This window comes from Enhydra lutris, unplaced genomic scaffold (assembly GCF_002288905.1).
Source record: "Enhydra lutris kenyoni isolate GAN:26980312 unplaced genomic scaffold, ASM228890v2 scaffoldscaffold15, whole genome shotgun sequence".
In the NCBI taxonomy this organism is placed as follows: domain Eukaryota; kingdom Metazoa; phylum Chordata; class Mammalia; order Carnivora; family Mustelidae; genus Enhydra; species Enhydra lutris.
The window spans coordinates 50,922,070-50,945,352 of record NW_019154099.1 but is presented as its reverse complement, the minus strand read 5'-3'; the positions used below and the strand labels follow the sequence as shown (position 1 = coordinate 50,945,352).

The window sequence follows — 23,283 nt, the reverse complement described above, 5'->3', positions numbered from 1 at the left end:
CATGACTTTCTTAGTTCTTATGAATTTTTTATATAATAATGAACCCATTGATGTTTGCGCCACTAAATTTTTTTTATGACTTGAGATTGCCTAGTAAACTAGGATTTCGGTGCTGGTTTGACTTTTTGCATGGGGGTTACAGAAATGACACACATTCACTTAAGTTTCTCTTGTTTTTCTTTCCCTAGATACTCTCTAAGTGGTGGAGGAACTTCAACCCACTGAAATTCCTTTGGCATTTGGGGTTTTTTCTTCTCTTCTTCTTCATCCTCCTCCTCCGAAAACGTCCACGAGAGCCTTTGCTGACCCCGCTGCAGCGGTGTGCCATCCAGGGGCCCCCCACCCCGACCCCAGCCGCGGGTGCCCACCATCCCGGGGCGCACGGCGCCCCCCTCGCCGGCCTCCGCCCGACGGACTCGTCCTGTGGGGTGGGGAGGGTCGACTCCCGCAAGCGATCATTTTATTTTCTCGTTCGTGTTTTTTAATTTTAGCCATCGTGCACATATCAAGGAAAGTGTCTTTAAAAACAAAAACAAACCCTGAAATGTATATTTGGGATCCTGACAAGGCAATTGAGGACATGAAATCTCAGGTACCCTGCTTTAAGTGGGTGACTCCCCCCGCCCCCCTGCGGGAGACGGAGTATCGCTCTGGTGGGTCAGTGTACAGATTTGTATATAGTGTCATTTTTACGGAAACCCTTTTGGCGTGCATAAGGAATCACTGTGTACAAATTGGCCAAGTGCTTCTGTAGATAATGTCAGTGGAGTAAATATTTGACAGGCCATAACTCGAGTCTATTGCCTTGCCTTTATTACATGTAAATTTTGAATTCTGTGATCAGTGATTTGGGTTTTATTTTGTATTTGCAGGGTTTGCCATTAATACGACTTCATGCCCCCCTCACGGAACACTCCTCTTTGTACCTCTGCAAATGCTAATCCCCCTCTTGTTTGCCCAACGGCCCTTTTGGTACACATACAGGTTGATTTCCTTCCATTTGATGGTACTATTTCTTAGTGTTTTAAATTGGAACATATCTTGCCTCATGAAGCTTTAAATTATTTTAAGTTTCTCCCCGATGAAGTGCTCTCGTCTTCACATTTGTTTGAAATCCTCCCACTGCTGGCCCTGCGCCAGCTCTCCTGTCCTTCCCAGTAGGATTTTCTGTCGCGCCTCGTAGTGGAATCCGCCTATCATCTTGCCCACCTAAAAATGTCTGAATGCTCACACGAATAAATTTTATAACACACTTATTTTGCACATTTTTCCTTGAAACGTGACTCTTCAGAGGGCAGTGTACCTGGTGTGTGTGTGTGTGTGTGTGTGTATGTGTGTATGAGACAGAGAGTGAGCAAGCGCACGGGGACGTTTGGCACTTCCAGAAAGAAGCGCCCACATTCAAAACGCTGAGTGTCCTGGTCAGCTCCCTGTGTGACTTTCAAAAAATTGGCCATTGAGAAAATGGGGCTGGATACTGCTGATTTGTGAAATTGCGCTCTCTTCCTGGGGACCTTGATTAAGGGCGGCTTTGCTTTCTTAGAGGAGCCGGGGCTGCTCTCTGACAGCCGTGGGCCTGTCGTTCTCCTGGCCTTTGGCCTGGCTTGCTGGTCTGGTGGGAGGCAGGGTGAGACACGGAGTTCCAGCAGCGATTCCTGACTAAGTACGTGTGGCTTCGTGTGGTTTTCTTGGACACAAATCATCGTCCTCTTGTGGGTGCAGCAGTCCTTGCAGGGGCAGACAAAGGAGTTTTGGAAGCGAGGAAGTTACTGGGTCACCTTTGGGATGGAGGGTTTGCTGTCTGGTGCCCCAGTGGCCTGGGCCACAGAGAGAGGAGCCAGCCTAGAGCCGGAGAGGGGAGCGTGCGTGTGTGCTGTCTGGGTTTGGTCATGGAGTGTAGCCTTTAAAAGCCTACAATGAAATCTTTTTTTTTTTTTTTTTTTTAACCAGAAGCTGAATGAATGATTGAATTCTGTAAGGGATACATTTTGATCCGGGGAAATAGAACTGCATCGCGGATCATTATCTTGCGCGTTCAGCGGCGGCAGGGACGTTAACTTGCACGAGAAGACGTGAGGCTGTTCCGTGCTCTAGGAGTGGTTCGTGCAAGGCAGCGCCCAGTCTCCCCGTGCGAGGCGCGTCCGCTGTGGGACAGTCCCGTGAAGCAGTGACGCCGCTTTCTCCGGAGGGTGGCTCGCGCTGCTCTTCAGCCAGCCGGTGTAGACTGGCTTACGGTCCTGCACCTTTGCATGTGGACAGTGACCTTGAGACGACACGCTGAAGCCAGTCTCCACCGCGAGGAGCGGTCACGCTGGCGGGGAGACCGGGTTCCAGGTGAGCGGATTGGCCCACGGTTGGCACAAGGCCCGTAGCCGCCCCCCCAGGGAGAGAGAGAGTCATTGTTCTCGAGCCTACCTGAGCACCTTCCACTGACGAGGCCTGCTGGGGAGGAAGTGCTGTGAGGAGCTTTGACAAGGGGATCTCGTCCCCAGTCTCTCTGGTCTGTGGCCACGCAGGCCGCGGTTGGCTTCTCGGGGCCCGTGGGCCGTGTGCCCTTCCACGGGCTGCTCCTCGAGCCGGGGAGGCTGGTGGCAGCATGGCCCCGCCCATGGGGGGCTCCAGCGGAACCTGGGGCAGAAACCCCACTGCCGCGCAGCCAGACTCATGAGGCTAGCACCTGGAGGCTCCCTGATGCCCAGACGCCCCCCCACCCTGGCCCCCAGCTTCACTGCTCAGATTGTCCCCGGCCTGGGAGAGGCTCCGGCGAGCACAGCCACCGCCTGGAGGGACCGGAGGCAGTGGGCTGTCCGGTTGGGTTTTCATGCCTTCTAGCTATTCTGTCGTGGGTCCTGGCTGGCTGCACAAGTGAGCGGCCACCACGGGGGTTCGGGGGCCTCGGCACCTCAGAGCTGGCCTCGTGACTGTCGTGATGTAACCACAGGCCACACGCCTTCTGAACCCAGCGGTTTGCCAGTCGAGTTAGTCTTGTGTCCAGTGCAGTTCTTCGTGTAGCGTTTTGTACCATTCTTTTGGCAAAACATGGTCCATTCATGAGTGTTTTTCTGTTTCCTTAAAAAAACTGCGGCTTCCGTGTTTGTGCTATCAAATACGGCGGTAAATGGGGAGAGTGCGGCGTGGCGTGTTCGTGAGCACGGGGACTCTGTGCAGGGGGACTATGCATGTTAAAATCCGAACCCCCGGTGGCATGGTGTCGGGAGGTCATGAGGTCAGGAGATCGAGGGCCTGTGATGGGATTAGTGACTTTCTAAGACGGGCCCCCCGAGACTCTGCTCCCTTCGGCCCTGTGAGGACACAAGGAGAGGACAGCAGACCGTGACCTGGGAAGGCTGTCACCGGACACCAGATCTGCCGGCGCCTCGGTCTTGCACCTTCCTGCCTCTAGAGCTGTGAGATGCGTTTCTGGTCTTTCTGTTCGAGTTGCCCGAGTGACCTGAGACACCGGGTGTCTCTGAAATTCCCCGGGTTCCTGGAAGCTTGGGGGTGGTCTCAGGTGCCCACAAGATTTGCACTTAGAAGTCACAGGGGCCCACAGAGGTATGAGTAGGGCAACACCAGCACCGAACCGGTTCGGACTCTCTGAGACACTGTACTAGACCCCTTCATCCCCTAGCCTGTAGAAGTCAGTGACTGGTGCCCTCGGGGTGGTGGGGGGGGCATCTTCCTGAGACTGCCTTTGTCCCGTCAGCTGCACCTCTGTTCCCCCTCCTGGGGAGTTGGTCCTGCTGCTGGGGTGTGAGAGAAGCCATCTGGGAAGGAGTAGCTGGTCTCCAGGAGCCCCTCTTCACGAAGGACATGGAAGGTAGCCCCCCTCCCTGGCTTTGTGTTCATCTCTTGGGTTTTAGTCAGTTTCTAACCATGGACAGGCCCCCGCCAAGCTTCCGCCTCCCCGGTTTCACGCCGTCAGCCTCACACGAGGTCCCCGCCCTCCACTACGCTAGGACCAGCCACCTCCACTCCTGGGCCGCTCCGTCCCTGCAACCCGCCCGCATCGGATGAAAATAAAGACCAGACGAGGTAGGTGATGTTTTGCCTTAAAACGTCAGTGTGCTGGATTGTGGCGTGAGGTATTTTTATTCCCTTTTGTTAGTACTTTCAAACCATCTGGTACACAGCGTAAGGCAAGTGATGAACGCGTCTCGAGCTCCTCGTCCATGGGGGCCGCCGCTCCCTCCACGCCCACCAGCCCCGGCTCCGCTGCGCCAGCCAGTGGGGCTGGGGTGTGGGCACCGGCTAGATGGGTCGCCCCCTCTGGACTGGGTCAGAAAGGGTTTAAGAAAACTAGGGACTAGCAGCCACCCACTCTCCGCAGAGAACAGGCAAGCGGATTTCGACTAGTGGGCCCCGCAGGTCCCGGAGCCCGGTTCCCTGTGTAGTCCAACTGTTGCGGATACGCAAGGTCATACTGTGGATACCCCATGCCTGGGTGGGGGCGAAGGGGGGAGTATAAACGGAGGAAAGAATGTTCTTGAAGACAGGCACAATAATATACTACTACCAACTGTGCGGTCCCCAGCCACAGCTGCAGGCTATGGGGGTGAGCACCAGGGGCTGTGCCCCTCATGTTCATGGGGCTTCCAAGATCATGGAGACCCTCTGGAACCGTCACATACCACAGATGGCCCTGATCACGGACATACAGGTTCTCATGCTCGGGAGACAGACAGCAAACACCACAGCAGAGGACCTCCCATCGCACACACCACTCCTAGGACAGCGAGCGCGCAGACCTTGTGCCGGATTTGGGCCACGCCGCTATGTTTTGTAAAGAGGAATCATGGAAACAATTTGGTCCCCTTGTGCCAAGAATAGCATTTCGCTGGAGCGTAAAACCCCAAAGGGGAAAGTACGTAGCGTGCGGCGAACTGCTTCTATTAATCAAAGAAGTAAATCCTAACTTATAAAAGTAGAAAGATTGAAAAAACGAAATCCGAAAATGATCTCATTTGCTTAAGACTGTGCCGTGTGTATCACAAACTCTGGAAAACTTTTTTTTTTTTTTTTTTTAAGAAAAAGAGCACTTGCCCTGTCTTTTGGTTGAACGGATGGGGTCGTACTGCCTCGAAGGTGCAGCTGCGGAGGAACGGTCATTTGGCACTGTTAGGGACACGGGGTTAACACTGGCGTGAGCTGGGAACAGGCCACCCGGAGGAAGACCGGCGCGGCAGGAGCCCTGTTCCGTTCAGATGACCGCGGAACAGCTCGGAAAGATAAGGTTAAAAACGGTTTTGTGGAGACAGAGGAGGGCTGCTGTAAAACCAGGTTTCGGTTTCCCAGACAGGTGTTAATTTTACTAGGCTTCGTTAATACAGAGGACAGGCAGTGTCTCCCGGGGAAGCCGCCCCCGCCGAGCCCAGCGACAGACGTGCCATCAGTACCCGTGAGACTCTCTGTGGCTCAGGACGTGGGCGCGCGAGGTGGAGCCGGTGGCGCTGCGGATCACCTCCATCCACCTGAGACCAGAGAATGAAAGCAAGGTCAAGGGCTGTTTTCTCTGAACCTGCGCAAGGGTGTTTTTTCTCCTTGTAACGGCTTCCCGACACTCCACGTAACCTCATGACTTACAAAAACACAGCAAGGCAGGCCGGTGCCCGGTTTGTAACGTGCTATTTTAGCAAAAGGGTTCTTGAACGAACTCTTGGTACCCAAGTACACGAAAGCCAGGCATAAGGGTTCCGTGAGGTGTACCAGAGAAACAGTTTGAGAACCACGGCTGGGGCACTCCCTTTGTAGAGCAGCCGGATGGAGGGGTCTGGCCCGCTCTGTGCGCTCCTGCTGCCTCCCCATCTCTGCTGGACAAGGTCTGGAGGCGTTCTGGGGTGTCACAATGAGGGGGTGCCAAATGGCCTCTAGAGGTCAGGACCAGGGTGCTGCTCCCCATCCTCTAACGCATGGGGCGGGGCTTCCCACCCCTCCAGGGATCCAAATGGTCTCCAGTGTCCTCAGTGCCGAGGGTGAGAAATGGGTAGTAAGGCTGTGTAGAAATTCTCTCATCACTGGTCTTTTTTAGGATCTTGTCACTACAAGGCTCAATGGCCCTTGCTACCACGGTGACAAGATCCCCACCCGGTCCAGGGTTCTCAGTATGGGCTCAGATTTGGGAAGTCTGTCCCCTGGGCCCACTTTCCAAGCAGTGTACTAGGGAGTGCTGGAGGGGAGGCCTGAGCCTTGGTTTCCCCCCATGGTGTGTTGCCCTGTAACTACCCTTCCCAACGACTGGGTCCAGGTCCTACCCTGCAGGCTCATGGGATCAGGGGGTAGCGAAGGAACACACACTCTCGTCCTCTCAGCACGGCCAGGAGGGCTGGGGACCCCTGGCCCTGTCTGCTCCGGGGCCTGCGGACCACCCCCTCCAAGCTAGTTAATACAGGATCCAGTTCCCCGGGGCCCAGAATTTCTACTTGAAATTTCAGGAGCGGTCTGAAATCGGTCAAATGTGATAGTTTGGGTCTTTCCATCTTACTTTGAAAATGACGGCTCCTGGGCCTCATTCTAGCCCACAGGAAGTCTTACTAAAAAGGTGACCCTCAGAAGCACGAGGATTTGCTCCCTTCCTCGGGTGCTCTCCAGCCCCGGCAAAATCGGGCAGATTCCGACTAAATACTCTAGACGCTAAAACACATGTTAGAGATTTAAAAAAGGGCGCCCTGGGGAGCATTAATTCGACACTGTACAGGTTAGGGGCTGACACTGAACCAGGGAAGTTGGAGTTTCACTTGCTTCTTCGAGAACAGAGGTGGATACGGGTGGCAGGCCAGGGGACCATCCCTCTCACCCCGCTCCCCCAAAGGTCAAGGACATTTTGGAAGTGAGCAAATGCCCAGGCCCACAGTGGGCAGTGAGTAGCTGCCCCCAGAAGAGCCTCGTCCACTGGGCTCGCTTGGGAGAAGGGAGGGGATCATTACCTTTCGAATGTGTATTCGCTTTCAGCCCTGAAGTAGTACACGTGGGACTTGAAATGCAGCTTGAACACGTAGTCTTTGTGGATGTCCTCCGACTCTGAGGGGATGGTGAGTGAGTAGCCGAGCAGAGGCAGGCTGGCGAGGGGGTGATTGTCCTGGGCGGAGGCAACAGCGGGGGGCTTTGGAGAGGCGGCCCCGGGCCCCGGGCCCTGGGGCCTAGCTGCAGCCTCTTGCCCCACAGGCCAGCCGGGGGGGGCCGAGACTGGCCCTCGGCCTTCAATGAAGTCCTCCCCTCTCCCGCGTTCAGCCACCAGCCCGGTGGCCCTTCCCCAGGCCACGGCGCCGCCTCCTGCACGCGGACAGCATCCGCCTTCACTTGGAAACGAGGGTCTCGGGGATGTGGCCTTCACGGGCCTGGGTGGCTGGAGTGCTCGGGTTCTTCATCATTCCAGAGTGAGCCTGTCTCCGCACCGCCTCCCCCCCAAACCCTGCCCCCTTATGGCCACCTGCGCCGGGCTGTGGTACTTACTTACCTGGTGAGACTTGTAGAAGAACAGGCAGAAGTTCGTGAACACCACCCACAGCTTCTGCCACCCGTTGCTGTTCTTGAATTTCCTCAGCAGATTCCCGGACAGCTGATTCTGAAAGACAAGCACGCCTGTCAGGAACACAATGTGGGGTGGGGGACACACGCACACACGACACAGTCCCCGGGGCCTCCTGGTGGGGTTTCCGGGCGAGGCTTCCTGCATCTGCCCTAATTAGGGAGAGGGCCGGTGCTCCCTGTGGGTGCAGAGTCTGAGTCTGATTGAGCTGCTGTCACCCACCTAAATGACAGGTAATTTACACCCTCCTGCCCCCCCCACGGTGACCTCTGTACCCCAGGTGGAAGGTAGGAGCACATCACGCTTCCTCCGGTGTGCCTGCTGTCCCTCGGAGAGGAGATGGAGAGTTCCTGAAGTGCTGCTTCTCACCCAGGGACCCTCCCTACAGGGTGCGGGGGGAGCTTGGTGCTCCCTGATTTCCGACTTCAGACCCCCAAATGATAGCAGAGGAAAGGCCCCATCGCCCCAGGACAACACGCTGTCGGGTGCTGCGCGCCACCTAGTGGCCGTGGCCGGAACGCCGGCCTGCCGTAGCAGGCGTCCAGCCTGGGCCCTGCACATGTGACTCCCCTCAATGAAGAGTCATCCCCGGTCCACACTGGCCTTCCCCAGGCGTCCTGCTTGAGCTCCCCAGCTCGGAGGCCCGGTGGGGGACACCTGGAGCACAGGCTGCACACCCTGACCCCCCCGCACCAGGGGCGGGGACGAGACCATGAGACCGCCTGTCCACAGCCCTGACCAGCCGGTCCCTCAGTACCCTGGAGACTGAAGGAGGCAGGAAATGGATGCTGGGGACAGACTCCCAACCTGGGGGTCAAATGGGCAAATTACTAAAAAAAAAAAATACACCTGAGTCTACTTTATTCTTCCAACACACATTCTTAAGGTACGCAAACTTCTTTCTCTTGCCTCCTGGCCCAAGGACCTTAAAGAATTTTAAGTGTCTCTGCCTGGAGTTGCTCACCGCCTGATGGGGGGGGACAGAGGCTACCGGAAGCAAACGGTGCCTCAGGCCGAAAGAGCACAGGAGGCAGACAGACCCACAGACAGGTGGGTTCCCACCCACAGCAGGAGTTCCAGGCAGAACACCCCCCCCCAACATCACCCTGCCTGCCACTCACCCACGGGCGAACAGGAGAAAATGGGGTGCTCGGAGTGCCAAGCAGGTGATGGCAGCAGGCAGCACTGGGGGAGCCCCACACGGAGCGGGTCACACCCGAGGCAAGGAGGGGCGCCCTCTCCTACCGAACCCACATCCCCCGCTGGAGCCCGGAAGGGCCTCCTCTTGCTGCCGGCCCCACAGCGTGCTGCGGCCCACCGTGCCCCAAGCCCAGGCAGGCGCGTGGGAAGGCTCTAACCGCCACCAGCACCATCTGTCCTTTCTGGAACATGCCATGTTCCAACCCTCTGAACAGAGTTCTTTCCCTGCTCCCCACTGTCTCAGTGGCCGCTGGGGTCACCAGCTGCACGCAAACCCCCCAGTCCGGCTTTACTCAGCTACACTTCTGTCCCTGTCTCAGGTCACATGGCCCTGAAGCCCTTCTACCTCTGTTCTCGAGAGGCTGAAGCCTGCGGGCAGATGACTCAGGTCTGTGTCCGACCAGACCAGTTCTCCTCGGCCACGTTTACTGGGTGGGTCACATCCTTGACCCCCCGGTCAGCTGCTGCCCCATCGCCTCGCTCCCCTCCCAGCAGCCTCTGCTCCTGGACTCCCCAGCGGAGGGAAGGCCTCAGTGCTCTGCTCTCGTCCTGGCACACGCTGCTGCTCAGTCTTTACTCTGGATCGCGTTGCATCCCCCCGCCCCCCGCAAAGTTCTGTTCCATTCCAATGGGGGCCTTATTTGGAACTAGGGTCTCCACGGCGTCAGAGTTCGGATGGGTCCTACTGGAGTAGGGTGGCCCTAAGGCAGTACCCAGTGTCCTCACGACACCTGAACACAGACACAGGGACCCCTCCCCATGGGACGGAGACCGAGACTGGGGTGATGTGTCTGTAAGCCAAGAGACACCAAGGATGGTGGCAAATACCAGAAGCTGGGGGTGAGGCACGGCGGGGCCCTTCCTCAGCTCCCAGCAGCCCGCGAGGTAAGCGGCCCTGCTGTGAACCAGTTGTGGGGGAACGTGTTACGGCAGCCAGGGGAGCCAGACCCCTCCCCCTGCCCCGATTCTCCCTCTCTGTGCTTTCCCTTCCCTCCTGGTCCCTGCCCGCCTCTCCCCAGGCCTCTAGCGCCTGCCAACTCTGATCTAAAACACCACAGTGCTCCATGGCTTCCCAGCACCGGACTCCTACGTCTAATGTGCACCGCCCCCTCTCCCATGCTCTTGGCTTCCCTACCACGTTCGGGTCGCGCCCAGCCCATCTTCACGCTTCCCCAGCTATCCCCCGTACTCCTCTCCACCCGTGGGGGTCCTGCAGGAGATGCGAGGGGAAGAGGGTCCACTGCGGGGGTGGGGGGGTCCTCAGCAGCAGCGGAGCCGGGATGGAAGGCGTGGCCACTCCCTCCCCATGGCCCAGTGGGACCAAAGGGCCTGGGGAGGGAGATGTGGCAAGGGCCGGGGGCACGAGCCAATTCCACACCGAGTTCACCTACATTACTGCTATCTTAAACCCACACACCGCGGGGCTTGCAGTCACTCTCGGGGGGGCCGGTGGACTTCCCTGACGGGCCGGACAGTCTGCAGTCTGAGCTCATCAGGCCAAGTGGCCAAGTCAGATTGTCGTCGCCAGATATCGTCAAACCCCGTTCTTAGTTCATGGGCTGGGACGGACCAAGGCGGGCCCGGATCTGGCCTGGGGGCCGGTTTGCTGACCAGCTCAGGACACACACCTGACCATGTAGGCCGCTGGGCGGGCCCGTCGCCCCAGAGGAGCTGGCCTTACAGTGCCCGGCCCCCAGGACCTACCTGACGTGGGGTCGCTGCTTTCTGGAGTGGCCTGCACGCTTCCAGGCTGGCAAAGGGGGTTTCAAGCCTGCCAAGTTCCCGAATCCCCTGACATTCCTCACCTGCCCCCAACCCCCGTGCGTGGGAGAAGCTCTAGTTCCAACATGTGAAGGGAGGCAGGACGCTGAGTACAGCGAGCTGGGCAGAAGGACAGAGTCCGTCCGTCCCCTTGGGGTTGGAGCCGAGGGGCCGTTCACTGGCAGCCCCAGGAAGGCCTGGTGCCAGGGGGCACTGGGGGAGATCCGGGTGGCGCACCTGGGGCCCAGGGCCTGCCCCTCACACGGGTGCTCCCAAGGACGCTTTCAGAAACAGGCGCGGGCTTTCGGCCCCCCTCGCAGGGAGACTCCGGAAAAGCAGCGTGGAACCCTGACGGTCACCCCCAGAGAATGATTGCAGACAGTCCCTAGGGACTGTCCCCAACACCACTGGCGGGCCCCCTGCTGTCCCTGGCTCAGGGTCTCCCGTGACACGTCCTGGGCCAGGCCCGTCTCAGAACTCCGAGGTTTTCAGGTGTGAAGAAGGTAACCCAGCGCCTCTGCTCATGGCAGCCCGGCAGCGGGGGCGGGGGCGGCTGAAGCCAACCTGGCTCCGTGGTCCGACCCGGCCCCGCCATGTCCCCCTCCCCCACCTCCCTGAACACCAGTGACCAGCTCCGGGAGGGGGACGATCACGGCTTCGGGGGCCCGGAGAACACCAGGTTGTGGTTCACACCTCCACGGCGACGCTGAAGTCCACCATGGAGACGCTGGTGTTGCGATGCCAGCACACGTGTACCGTCGTGTTGCCGCGGGGCGGGGCCTGGCGTTCCAGCGACGTGCGCGAGGCGCTCAGGTCATCCTCCGACTCCTGGTCTGCCACCGTGGCCTCGTCCGGGGACTCTGAGCAGTGTGACAAATAGCCATGCTTCGGATCTCTGCCGGCCAGGAGAAGGACCCCGTCCCAGACCCTCCCGGGTACCGGATGGGACAGGATGGCCGAGGGCATTCAGCTGGGGAGCCCCCTGCACCCCGCCCCGAGCAGGAGGTCACACTAGCAGCCATCTCCTCGTCCAGGTCCCACCCCGTCAGCCCCTCTGCCAGGGAGCCCCGAACACACCTGGGCACTGAGGCCTGGGGTGTTTGCCCAGTCAGATGGCCTCGGGTCCTCTCCCTACTGCCGGCGGTAGCACTGTTTTAAGGGGTGTTTGAGCGAGTGGAAGTTCCTTGATTTTTAGGGTTATGAAACACAAATGTCTATCAACGACAGCCAAACTACAGAAAGAGCCCAGATGTCTATTGACCCATGAATGGTTGAAGGAGAGATGGCGATCTAGCCACCGGAATATTACGCAGCCATCACAAAGGTGAGAGCTTGCCATTGGCAAGGACGTGGATGAACCTAGGGGACACTGTGCGAAGTGAAAGAAGTCAGAGGACAAACACCATATGGTTTCACTCAAGAAACAAAACATGAACATAGGGGAGGGGGAGAAAGCGGGAGACAAACCACAAGAGACTCAACTACAGACGATAGACTGAGGGTGGCCGGAGGGAGGTGGGTGGCGGGATGGGCTGGATGGGGAATGGGCACCCGGGAGGGCGCTCGTGATGCGCACCACGTGTTCTGTGCAACTCATGAACCACCGAATTCTGCTCCGGAAGCCCAATATTGCACAGTACGTTCACTAACTGAAATTTTAAATAAAACTGGAAAAAAAAAAAACGTACAGGGAAGAAGTAAGATGTGTCAAATCGGTACCAGCAGCTATATGGAAGTACTTGGGTCAGAGGGCCTTCTTTGTTTTCTGTCCTATAAACTTTAATTACATGATTTTGTACATATGTCCATAAAAACTAGGAATAAAAAAGACTAAACGCAAGTGTCTGTCACAGAGATGGGGGCCGCCGGGAATGGAACAGGCTGTCCCCGCTCCGTGAGCCGGGGCTGGGCCCCCTCCACGGCCAGCTCCTGGAGGTGGTGTGCCCGTGCCGTGGAGCACTAGGAGACCCCCCCACCCCCGCCCACACTTACTGTTGTCAGGGGGGCTGCTGGCCAGGAACTCAGGAGTGGGGCCGCTGCTTTTCTCTGCCAAATCAATGGCCATCTGGATGTCCTCAACCCACTTTTCCATCTCGGACCTGGAGCTGAAGAGGCGGACGGCAGGTTTTCAGAGTCCGGCAGGGAAAGGGGCCGACGGGAGGGGTCAGGTGTCCGCCTTACCTGGCCGCCACGACGACGGACTGCCGCTGGCCCCGGAGGGTTAGGCAGTGGGGCACACCCCACTCGTCCTCGCTTTCCTCGATCTGTGGGACAAGTGTGCATCGTGTTACTGCCAAGAGGCAAGTGGGACACGTGGTGCATTTTCAAACGTTCCCCGAACTGCCTATGGCTCAAAGGAACCACAGAGGCGTGGAATTGCTTTTTGGCAGTGCCCATAAACTTCCCTCTACCCGGTGGCAGACAGGTGGCCCCCGCTCGAGGGGTGGGCTCCACTGCTCTAGGGGCTGGTGAGAATGCTCTTTCGGGGGCCTCGGGGCCAGGCCTACCTCATGGCCACGACAGCTCGCTCCCTCACTTGATTCTAGAAGGAGGTTGCCTGGACATCTCACGTGCAGGAGGAGCCATGTCCTGAGGCCCTCTTAGGGAGCCTGAACAGGGCCAAGGGGCCTAGTTCTGCCCCTCCCTCCCCTTCTTCAGGTAGCGGCCTCCCCTTTCCTCTAGCTCGGCCTGCCCCCTGCAGGCAGCGCACCGGAGGGGCCAGGATCGCATGCCCATGGCGCATACTCACGGTCATGCCATACAGCGGGAGCTGTCCGTGGACTTTAAACTGATTCGAGGCCGTCAGCCCCCTGCTCGTGTACAGCAAGACGTCGTTGAACTAGAGGAGCAAGGACAAGTGCGGCTGAGACGGACAGGCTCCCCTGAACCCGCAGGTGCACAGACTGCGTCTTCAGAATCTCGCAGGGCAGCTCCCCGACCTCAGCTGCTCCTCCTGCCTCCCCGGTGGCCCAGGCCCGGCCCATGACTCCCGTGGGGCCCCCCATCACCCTGAAGACTGACGGCTCTCGGCACTTACCAGGAAAAACATGCGCTGCTGGAGTCCCTTGCCGGAGAGCTTGCTGAGGCTGCCCAGGCGGATGAACTCCTGCGGAGCAAACAGAGCCCGGGGGGTTGGCGGGGAGCGCGCGAGTCCGCGTCCTCATGCCACGCTCCGGTTCCAGTGAGAACCACAGCGATCCTTGTTACCGTTCACTGAGTGCCGCTGTCCCTCCCAGGAACCCACGAGGTGGGCGCTCCGATGGGCTCCATGCAGAGAAACCAGCGCTCAGAGGCCACGACAGTGTGGCTCCATGGCCAGTGCTGCGGGGGGGGGGGGGGGGGGGGGGGGGGGGGGGGGGGGGGGCTCCCGCCACATGCATGGTTGGGGGGCTGGTGTCAGGGCGCTGGGAAGACAGAGAAGCCAGAGGGGAGTTAACTCTGAACCCAGGATCGCTCTGTGACTCACAGCTCTGGTTCCTGGAAACCAGTAACTGCTCTAGGATAAAACAGCCAGAAGCAAACGTGTCCAAGGAATTCCTCCTCCCAGATTAATAAACAACGGAGGGCCCAGGTCATTTGGGGGCACTTCAAAAATTAAAAAAAAAAAAACCCTAAGCCCCACAAATTTTTTTTTTTATTGTAAAATACACATAAAAATGACCGTTTGTGACCTTTAGTGCATTCAGAAAGTGTACGCATTGCTACTCTCCAGGTCTGGACATTTTCATCACCCAAAAGGAAACCCGGTGGCCCTCAGGCAGTCACTCCCCACTCCTGCCTTTCCCTAGCACCTGGCTCCCACCAATTTTTTTTTTTTTTAATGGATTTGTCCATTCTGGATATTTCCTATAAATTCAATCTTGTCATATATGAAGTTTTGTTGTGCGCCTTCTTCCCCTCGGCGTGTTTGCAAGTTTCATGCACATGGGGGTACATATCAGAGCTCCCCTCCTTCCCGTGCCGATTTCCTTGTATGGACACATCACACTGCGTTCATCTGCTCAGCTGAGGATGGACACTTGGGGTTTTTTGGCTACGACAGTGTTGTTATGGACATTCACATTCAAGGCTTTGTTTGAGGGGGCGCCTGGGTAAGCATCTGCCTTCAGCTCAGGTCATGATCTCAGGGTCCTGGGATCAAGCCCCGCATCAGGCTCCCTGCTCAGTGCGAAGCTTGCTTCTCCCTCTGCCTCTCCCCTCTGCTCATGCTCTCCCTCTCTCTCTCTCAAACATAAATAAATAAAATGTTAAAAAAATTTTTTTGTTGTTGTTGGAATACCTGTTTTCAATTCTTCTGGCTATATACTAAGGAGTGGAATTGCTGGGTCCTATGGAAATTCTATGTTAACTTATTAAGGAGCCACTAAACTGTTCTCCACCGTGCTACTTCTAACCCAGGGCTGCAAGTTCATTGATGTTTTTCACATTCCTCCTGTGGAGGTGGGGGCTCTGCTTCCCTTCAATATGGGTGGGCTGGTGACTGATTTGACCAACAGCGTGTGGACCTGCCACTATGTGACTTCCAGGATGAGGTCATAAGACCACACGTAGCCTCTGCTTTGTCCCTGGGAACACTTGCTCGTGGGACCCTGAGCGGCGCACAGCATTAAGACCAGCCTGAACCGAGGGCCAGTCGGGCTTCTCATGGGCTCCCTGGTGCATAGTCAGTCCCAGCTGAGCCTCCATCCAGATGTTCCTGCCAAGTGTCAGCCTCTGACCCTCCAGGCCAGGCCAGCCCGTCTGGGACCCCTGTCAGTGCACAGGGAGCGGAAGAATCACCCGGCTGACCCCCGCCCAGTTCCTGACTCACAGTGAGTCATGACCTCTACGGAAAAGCTGTTTTCAGCCAGGACATGTCAGAATAGTTTGCTACGTTTATCAACAGACTTCTAGAACGCCTGCCACCAGATTTTTCCGTGCTCAGAGCAGCTACAGAGCCAGGGCCTCAGCCAACTCATTTTGATTCTATAGACTTTGGCACAGCCTGACTCTACTCTGCTTTTTTAATGAAATATGGATCAAAGACCGTGTCTGCCGGCAGTTTCACCGATGTACGTGTTTTGGGGACCAACGAACACATCATAAATCCTTGCAGAAACCTGGGATGGATGCTATCAGACATCAACAATGCGATCCGAGGAAATGCTGTCTGGGGGGGACACCACTGCCAGGCAGCCGAGGATGGGATCGGGACTCAAACCTGCTGGAATAAGTGCGCTTTCTAACAGATCTGAAGGAGCTTGACTGTTTTCTCTGTAGGAGACGAGGTGCCCTGGGACACTTGCTGCAGGAAGACAAGGGAGCCCGTCTGTGTTCCTGGGTGGGGGGTGCTCCAGCGGTAGGGAGAAAGGCTGTGGACTCAGATACCAAGGTCCGACGCAGGGAATGGAAAATGTCCCGTGTCTAAAATTTTTCTTTTTAAACCACAGAAGGCGGTGGGAGGATGGCCCCAAATATCCTTGAAAGCAAGCTGTTTCCCTCCAGAGGGAAATCCAGTCCACACCTCTGAGTTTTAACCAAACGGACCTCACCCGCCGCCAGCGCCTGCTTCCTTTCTGACGGTGCTCCTCTAACCGGAAGGCTGGCCCAGGCAAGCTCTCCCTCAGGCACACAGTTCTTAGGATAAACACCTTCAGGGGGGCTGACTCCGGCCAAAGTACGCCTGGGGCGGGGAGGGTGCGCAGGGGGGCGGGGTGAGGAGGGGAAGTCCCACCCTCCAGGATGTGATACCCTCGCAGACTGACCCCAGCAGGAAAGTGAGCGGATTCGGCCCTGCCAGGACTCACGCTGCAGTAGCGGAGGGGGCGTCTCCCCTTTAAATCTCAATTTTTAAAAGAGACAAATCAGAGCTTTCCTCCCACCCTGGGGGGTTATTTGTTCCCGGGAGGGCCTGTGATTCCTTCCTCTCCAATTCATTCGGGGTTGGCCTGAGGCTAGCTGATGAACGCACGGACATGGATATAAGGCAGTCGGTCACCAGCTCCCCAGCTCCAACTTCCCCTTTTTAAATAATCCTGAGCACACAGTAGGGGCCTTATACTAGCACCGTAGGGGAGCCTCAAGTTCAATGTTGTCCCGTTTTTCAGAGAAAAAAGCCGAGGAGCAAAGTGACTTAGAAACCTGTCCGGGATCAGTAACAGAACCTGTACTTAGCCACAGGCCTTCCTCCACGATGTAACACTTAATCTCTTCAAGTAACTATAGGTGGGGGAAGGAGAAAGTCACATTTGCTATTTTTACACATTAAATCTCATTTGATCCTCAGGCCTATAAGGGAGAGCGTGGGACGCCCACGCTACAGAAAGGAAGGAACATTCTGGTTGGTTGAAACACCGAGGTCTGGCGGAGCTAGGACCTGAGCCTGCGACTTACTGCTCTAATCTGCTCCTCTTTATATGGCCCCAGTGGGGGCCTTGCCTCAAAAAAAAAAAAAAAAAAATTTTTTTTTTTAAAAGATTTTATTTATTTGACAGCACAAACAGGGTGTGTGTGGGAGGAGGGTAGAAGGAGAAGCAGACTCCCCACGGAGCAGGGAGTGCGACGTGAGGCCAAAAAATTCTTTATAGGTGGAGTCTGTTCGCCAGGTAGCATAATAGGCTACGTATTCTAGAACATCCAAAGTTAACAGACAATCTCAGTAATGGCACGGCTTCCTTGTGGCTGGGTAAATGTGCTTCTTACGTGAAGCCCACTAGAATGTTCTCCCTGGCAGAGCTGAAACAAGCCCCGGCTTTCGTTTCCACCGGTCACGCCCCACGTACACCTCTTCTGACCATCTCTCATGACTAGTGTTCCCAACAGTTTTGTAACTGGGCTCTCCTGTCAGAGACCCAAACACACGTGCAGGTTCCCTAGACTTCCCCACATTACAGACTTCAAGTTTCCGGGGCAGCTGCCTGGCATACTGGACAGAGCACCTGTCCGAGGAGCAGCAGATATGGGGGTGGGCGGCTCAGGTCATGATCTCAGGGTCGTAAGATCGAGCCCTGCATGGGGCTCTGTGCTCCGTGGGGAATCTGCTGGATACTCTGTCTCCCTCTGCCCCTGCCCACTGCTCACGTGTGCATGTGCGTTCTAATAAATCTTAAAAAAAAAAAAAAAAAAAAAAAGGCGGATGTGCAACAGACCAAAGGCACCAAAATTCTCTCTGGAGCCCCAGGTCATGTATACCTTGAAACGGGGCAGCTCTAGGGATAACGATCCCATAGACAGAGTGGATATACCGCCTAATATTTTTTGATCCCTGGGCAATGATGGCTTCTTAGGAAAAGAATCAGAAGCAGGCAGGTTCCCTGTGTCTTCATGTCCCCCTGGCCTGGAAGGGGTGTGTGCGCGTGTGTGCAGCGAGGCCCTGCTTCCCCGCGAGGCCGGGGGAAGGTTAACAGCTCAAGTGAACGCGAATCTCTCCTAGAGCCATGTTCTGCCTAAAACCTTATTTTAATTCTAAATTATAATTATGTTATGCACAGAAAACTGCATCTCTTAAAAATCCTTTTCATCCTCACACAGGAATTAACGTGCTTTGGGCGCTAATTTTCCTGCGTCTCTGTATCACCATTTTGCCCCACTGTTTGTTTGTTTGTCTTTGTTTTCGCTTGGCTTCCATTTCCATTTCCCTAACTTTTAAAAACTAAAATAAGCTATCTCAATTCCTCTCCAGATATGGTAGGAAAAAGAAAATTAGCCAATCAACAGGTAAGGAGAAATAGTAGACCAGGTGGTCAAAGGCTTGCTTATCTCCTTCTGACACAGAATTTTCTAGTGATTCTGTCATGGTCAAGGCACCTTCCCAGTTGCGTTGTAGCTGGAAGGAAGCCACTTCACTCAGGAGGAGGGGGTTCTTAAACCAGAGTCCAGATTCAAAAGGTTTAAATGTAAGTCACTGAAACACTGCCTTGCTGGCTTGGTTCCAGCAGCTGCTTACCCTTCCTGGAATCACGAGATTGTCGATGCCGATCAAGTCCTTCTTGAGTTCGTGCAGCTTCTGGAAGTTCTCCATCTTGATCATCGTACCGTGAAGCTGGACCACCAGCTCAGTGATCTCTGCCAGAGCAGCTAACAAAGCGAACACAGACACGGTGGCATGAGCGGCAGACCGGGGTTCCCCCCCACCGCCACACCCCAGTATCAGCCCTCTGGGTCACATCCCCCAGTAGCTGAACTAAATTAGAAGCCGTCGTCCTTGGGGGAAACACTGCTATTCCTAATACAAATTTTTCACAAATAAAAAAAAATGGCATTATGTATTTATTTGCTTTACTGGAGTTTCCCAAATGCATTCTAGAAATGTAAAAGATCCCTTTGTAGCTACGTGGTGGACGGCTGTCCCCCTGTCAGAATCACTAGGCACAGAGAGGCAAGCGGAAGGGGAAGAAGCAGGAGGAGACCTGGAATTTCTCCCTGGGGCAGAGGTTTCTACCCGCCTCCTGTTACCCGGAAAGAACAGAGCATAGGGAGGCCACAGAAAATCTGGGGCAAAGGAGGGACCCTACTGATAGTGTGACACTCTGGGGCACCTGACATCCAGCACCCCACCCCCCCTCCCCGGCCCCAGTTCTTCCTTCTGCACCAATTACACCGTTTACCAAGATGACTGCAAAAGGCAGATTTTGGAGTCTGGGCACATCTCCCTACGCGGGGACGTATCTGATATGGAAAAGCAGCTGATGCCCAACTAGTGTGAGTTTAGTTTACGTAAATCCACAGGAGCTGAGCGTTTAGATATTTTGGTCAGGAAATACTTGTCAGTGGTGGGGGCGGGGGGCGGGGCTGGGCGGCACAGCTGATTAAGTGTCTGCCTTTTGGCTCTGGTGGGATTGAACCCCCCTTGGGCTCCACGCTCAGTGGGGAATCTGCTTCTCCCTCTCCCTGTGCCCCTCCCCCTGCTGACACATGCACACTCTCGCAAACAAATGAATCTTTAAAAAAATTTAAAAAATATTAAAAAACCTCATCTGTAGGTTTTGTCTACATATCCTAGGACACCAAAGGATCGACTTTTCTGCCACAGGCCCCACATCCCCATATCCCTCCTTAAAACCCTCCCTGTCTTCCCTTTGCTCTTTCTTGCAGTCTTGTGGGGTTTATGAGACCCCCGGGGACCTGGTCTCTGTTTACTTTGCCAGTCTCGTTTCTGCTGCTATCCCTCTGTGTTCTACATAGAACTTCTACTTTCTGGAATGTTCCATAGTCTCTGTCCCCTGTGGGCCTCTGTATGTGTTGTTCCCAAGTCTATCCAAGAAAATTCCTTTAGTTTATGCATTAGATAAAAACTTAAAATAACCTTTCGTTCAGGGTGCCTGGGTGGCTCAGTGGGTTAAAGCCTCTGCCTTTGGCTCAGGTCGTGATCCCAGGGTCCTGGGATTGAGCCCTGCATCGGGCTCTCTGCTCGGCAGGAAGCCTGCTTCCCCCTCTCCCTCTGCCTGCCTCTCTGCCTACTTGTGATCTCTAATAAATAAGTAAAATCTTAAGAAAACTGTAACCTTTCCTTCAGAAAGCTCCCCCTGGGCTCTGGTGGCTGGGTCAGGTCATAGGTCAGTCACTGCCCAGATGTCCTGCCCTCTGTGGCCACTAGCTGGTCCTGTGAGTGGGGGCCACATCCGCGTTATTCTCTCTCCTATGCTTAGTACACAGCAGGTGCTCAATGAGTACCTGCTGTAGGAGAGACCGGCCAGGAGCCAGATCACGAAGATTTAACTGCAGTCTGAGGGAACCAGGGGTCACCCGGGTTTTAAGCACGAGAGTGAGAGGTACATTTAGAAAAAGAGGTGACAGATGGGAGGAGTTCATAATATCTTAGGAGAGAGATACCGGCGGCCCAGGTATCTCATCTGTAAAATGGGGTAGCAGTACTCCTGTTGTTACTGGTTGTTAAAGGAGCGAAGGCGCCGGTGTCACTAAGATACCTGGTGCGGTATCTGCCCCAGTGCCGAGAGAGCGACACGGAGAGTGACAGCGTCAGGGCAGTAGCACAGGACGGTCAAGAATATGGGGTCTGGGTCCGGGGTCCGAGCCATCTGCTCTCCCGCTGTGTGACTCCGGGCACGCCCCTCAACCTCTCTGGTCCCGCGCAGCGCCCCGCCCCCCGCTCACCCCGGCAGTCCCGGAAGTCGGCGTGGTGCGGCGGGTGGTGCTTGCACAGGCGCTCCAGCAGCCGCTTGTAGTGCACGAGCCGGTGCAGCGGGCGCAGCAGGAAGGTGTTGAGCGGCAGGTAGCACACCTTCTGCAGCTCGAAGTCCCGGCACAGGTTCTCCAGCCGCCGCGAGCCCCGGATGCCGGTCTCCAGCGCCTCCAGAGCTTCGCTGTGCTTCCACAGGTGAACCGCCAGTTGCTGGGGGTGGGCGGGGGAGAGAAGTGCGCATGCGTCCCACACGGCCAGCCTCTCCGAGACGAGGCTCACTTTGGCTTCCTTTTGTTCTCCTACCGTCCCCACTTCGCTATGTATTTGATAGCGGCAGTTAGGTTCTCCGGATGAAAGAAAAAGCTCTACTAAAGCATTAAGCCGCTGACAAAGCTTAGGGATTTTGGAGGAAGAGATGGAGAGGTAATCTCGGAGGAGAATGAACAAACAGGAGCTCTTTCAGGGGCCCGGTGCTTTTCTTCTAAATGTCACCAGATGACAAACAGACCAGGGCCCATTCAGCAAATGTCACACGGTTACCACTGTGCCTTTCTGTTTAACACACCCCTTTCGCTTACCGGGGAGTATCTGCCACACGCCCCAGCTCTGCTCAGTCCTAGAGAGCTGGGTGAGAATTAGACATGCGCCCTGCTCTAGGGGGTCCCACAGAGATGCTGCGCGTGACCCTTTCTTCAGGCTCCTGAGCCTTCTCCTCGACCTGTCTGGAAACTTCCTGACTGAAAGCCAGTTTCAGCAAAAACCTTTTTTGTCAGCCTAACCCTAACCCTACGGCCTGGATGTCTGGTCACCTTTGACATTGGGTTCCTCATCTCTCATCATCTCCAGGTGATACCAGATCACCCCGTCTTCAGCAAAGAAGGCTGTTAGGTTGGTTCAGTCAGAATGCGACTTACCCCGTGTTTCCTCTGCATATATTCCCTCCCATCCTCTGACCCCCTACCCTGCCCCTTGGCTAGAAATGCCCATGTTGTCTTCAGAGATGAGCCCAGTCTCTCCCCCACTGAAAACCCCACCGCAGGGGACTCTACCCCAGTCACAGTGATCCTGAATAAAGTCTATTTAACCATCTTTTTTTTTTTTTAAGATTTTATTTATTTATTTGACAGAGATCACAAGCAGGCAGAGAGGCAGGCAGAGAGACAGGAGGAAGCAGACTCCCTGCCGAGCAGAGAGCCCGATGCGGGGCTCGATCCCAGGACCCTGAGATCATGACCCGAGCTGAAGGCAGCGGCTCAACCCACTGAGCCACCCAGGCGCCCCTATTTAACCATCTTTAACACATGCCATTGAAGATTCCTTTCCTGTTATGGCTCATGGTGGTGACTAGCGAGGGTAATAAAAGACAATAAAGCATTAATGGGGGAATTCAGTCTTCCTAGCAGGTGGGGAAGATTGCAAGGGAAGGAGGTTTCCAGACAAAGGTAATAAGATGGGCACAAGCGCACCGAGGTCAAGAGAACAGTTGTCCTCAAGACTCACTACCCAGGGGTGGTCTTGCTACGTGTGCACCGCTCACCCCCACATCTACATTTCCACGTCCCACAAAGGCTTCCTAAGGAGCCTGAGACATAGCAAGTCCGGTGGGAACCCCATGCTGCCTGCCTCAACCAGGGCCGCCCTGAGATTCTCTAGCCTCAGGATGAGTGCCACCACCAGCCAGTGACTCAAGACAGGGAAACCAAGAGAACATTCCAGATTCCCCCATTTTTTGAATCCCTTACCAAGTTTTTCTCATTCTACCTCCTTAAAACATCAAACCTTTTCCTATTCTTCTCCACATGGTCACTGCCCTGGTTCTGGCCTTGTGCTGCCCACCACCACGGTGGGGTCTCCTTGGGGGCCTCTGCCTCCACGCCTCACCCCTCCACCACTGATACAAATTGGTGATGGAGCTCAGCTCTTGGCCTCTTGGATGGAACATGACGAGAGCTCCTCCTATCTTGGGACAACCTCCAGAGTCCTTGGCAGGGCACAGAGGACCCTTAGGATATAATCTCCCTACCCCTCCTGTCTTGCTTCTAGCCTCTCATCCCAGGGCCAAGCTAAACTTGAATGTGCCCAGCTGTCACATTCAGAGCCTCTGCACACGACACTCCTCTGTTTGGACTCCTGCCGGCCTCGGCAACTCCCTGGACACCTGCCCACCTCCACCAGTTAGGGGCTCCTCTGTCTTCCTGTACTTAGGCTATATTTGTCCCTCTTAGTCCTTATCACATGCTCTCCCCTGCTTGGCTTGTTGACTACTTTAAAAAAATATATATAGGCTCATAGGAACTTGCAAAGAAATGTACAGCGAGGTCCTTTGCCCAGCCTCCTCCAGCATTACCATCTTGTGACGACCGCACAACGTCAACGCCAAGAGACTGACATTGGGCCAATCCGGAGCTTGTCCGGGTTCTACCAGCTATGCACACCCTTGAGCGCGTGTGTTCTTGTGTGTGTGCAGTTCTATGCAGTATTACCACGTGCATAGTCCCCTATTAAGAGAGCACGTCTGATCAAGACAGCATGGTACTGGCACAAAAACAGACACATAGATCAATGGAACAGAATAGAGAGCCCAGAAATGGACCCTCAACTCTATGGTCAACGAATCTTCGACAAAGCAAGAAAGAATGTCCAATGGAAAAAAGACAGTCTCTTCAATAAATGGTGT

At 55.5% G+C, this 23,283-nt stretch overlaps 2 protein-coding genes across 4 annotated transcripts in view; one reads left to right on the top strand and one right to left on the bottom strand.

The window, feature by feature from the left end:
- LOC111146980 (serine/threonine kinase 24) overlaps nt 1-1,253 on the top strand; it is a 114,311-nt gene extending 113,058 nt beyond the window's left edge. For both annotated transcript variants that reach the window (XM_022502786.1, XM_022502785.1), the window contains exon 11: nt 189-1,253. In XM_022502786.1, the coding sequence (XP_022358494.1) occupies nt 189-225 (37 nt within the window). In that variant the 3' untranslated portion in view covers nt 226-1,253. The remainder of the gene's footprint in view (nt 1-188) is intronic.
- A 2,787-nt stretch (nt 1,254-4,040) lies between these two features.
- LOC111146978 (FERM, ARH/RhoGEF and pleckstrin domain protein 1) overlaps nt 4,041-23,283 on the bottom strand; it is a 274,223-nt gene continuing 254,980 nt past the window's right edge. For both annotated transcript variants that reach the window (XM_022502783.1, XM_022502784.1), the window contains exons 18-27: nt 20,579-20,816; nt 18,411-18,541; nt 13,524-13,592; nt 13,236-13,325; nt 12,668-12,750; nt 12,479-12,591; nt 11,180-11,346; nt 7,454-7,561; nt 6,924-7,075; nt 4,041-5,471 (exon numbers count right to left, since the gene is read on the bottom strand). In XM_022502783.1, the coding sequence (XP_022358491.1) occupies nt 5,390-5,471; nt 6,924-7,075; nt 7,454-7,561; nt 11,180-11,346; nt 12,479-12,591; nt 12,668-12,750; nt 13,236-13,325; nt 13,524-13,592; nt 18,411-18,541; nt 20,579-20,816 (1,233 nt within the window). In that variant the 3' untranslated portion in view covers nt 4,041-5,389. The remainder of the gene's footprint in view (nt 5,472-6,923; nt 7,076-7,453; nt 7,562-11,179; nt 11,347-12,478; nt 12,592-12,667; nt 12,751-13,235; nt 13,326-13,523; nt 13,593-18,410; nt 18,542-20,578; nt 20,817-23,283) is intronic.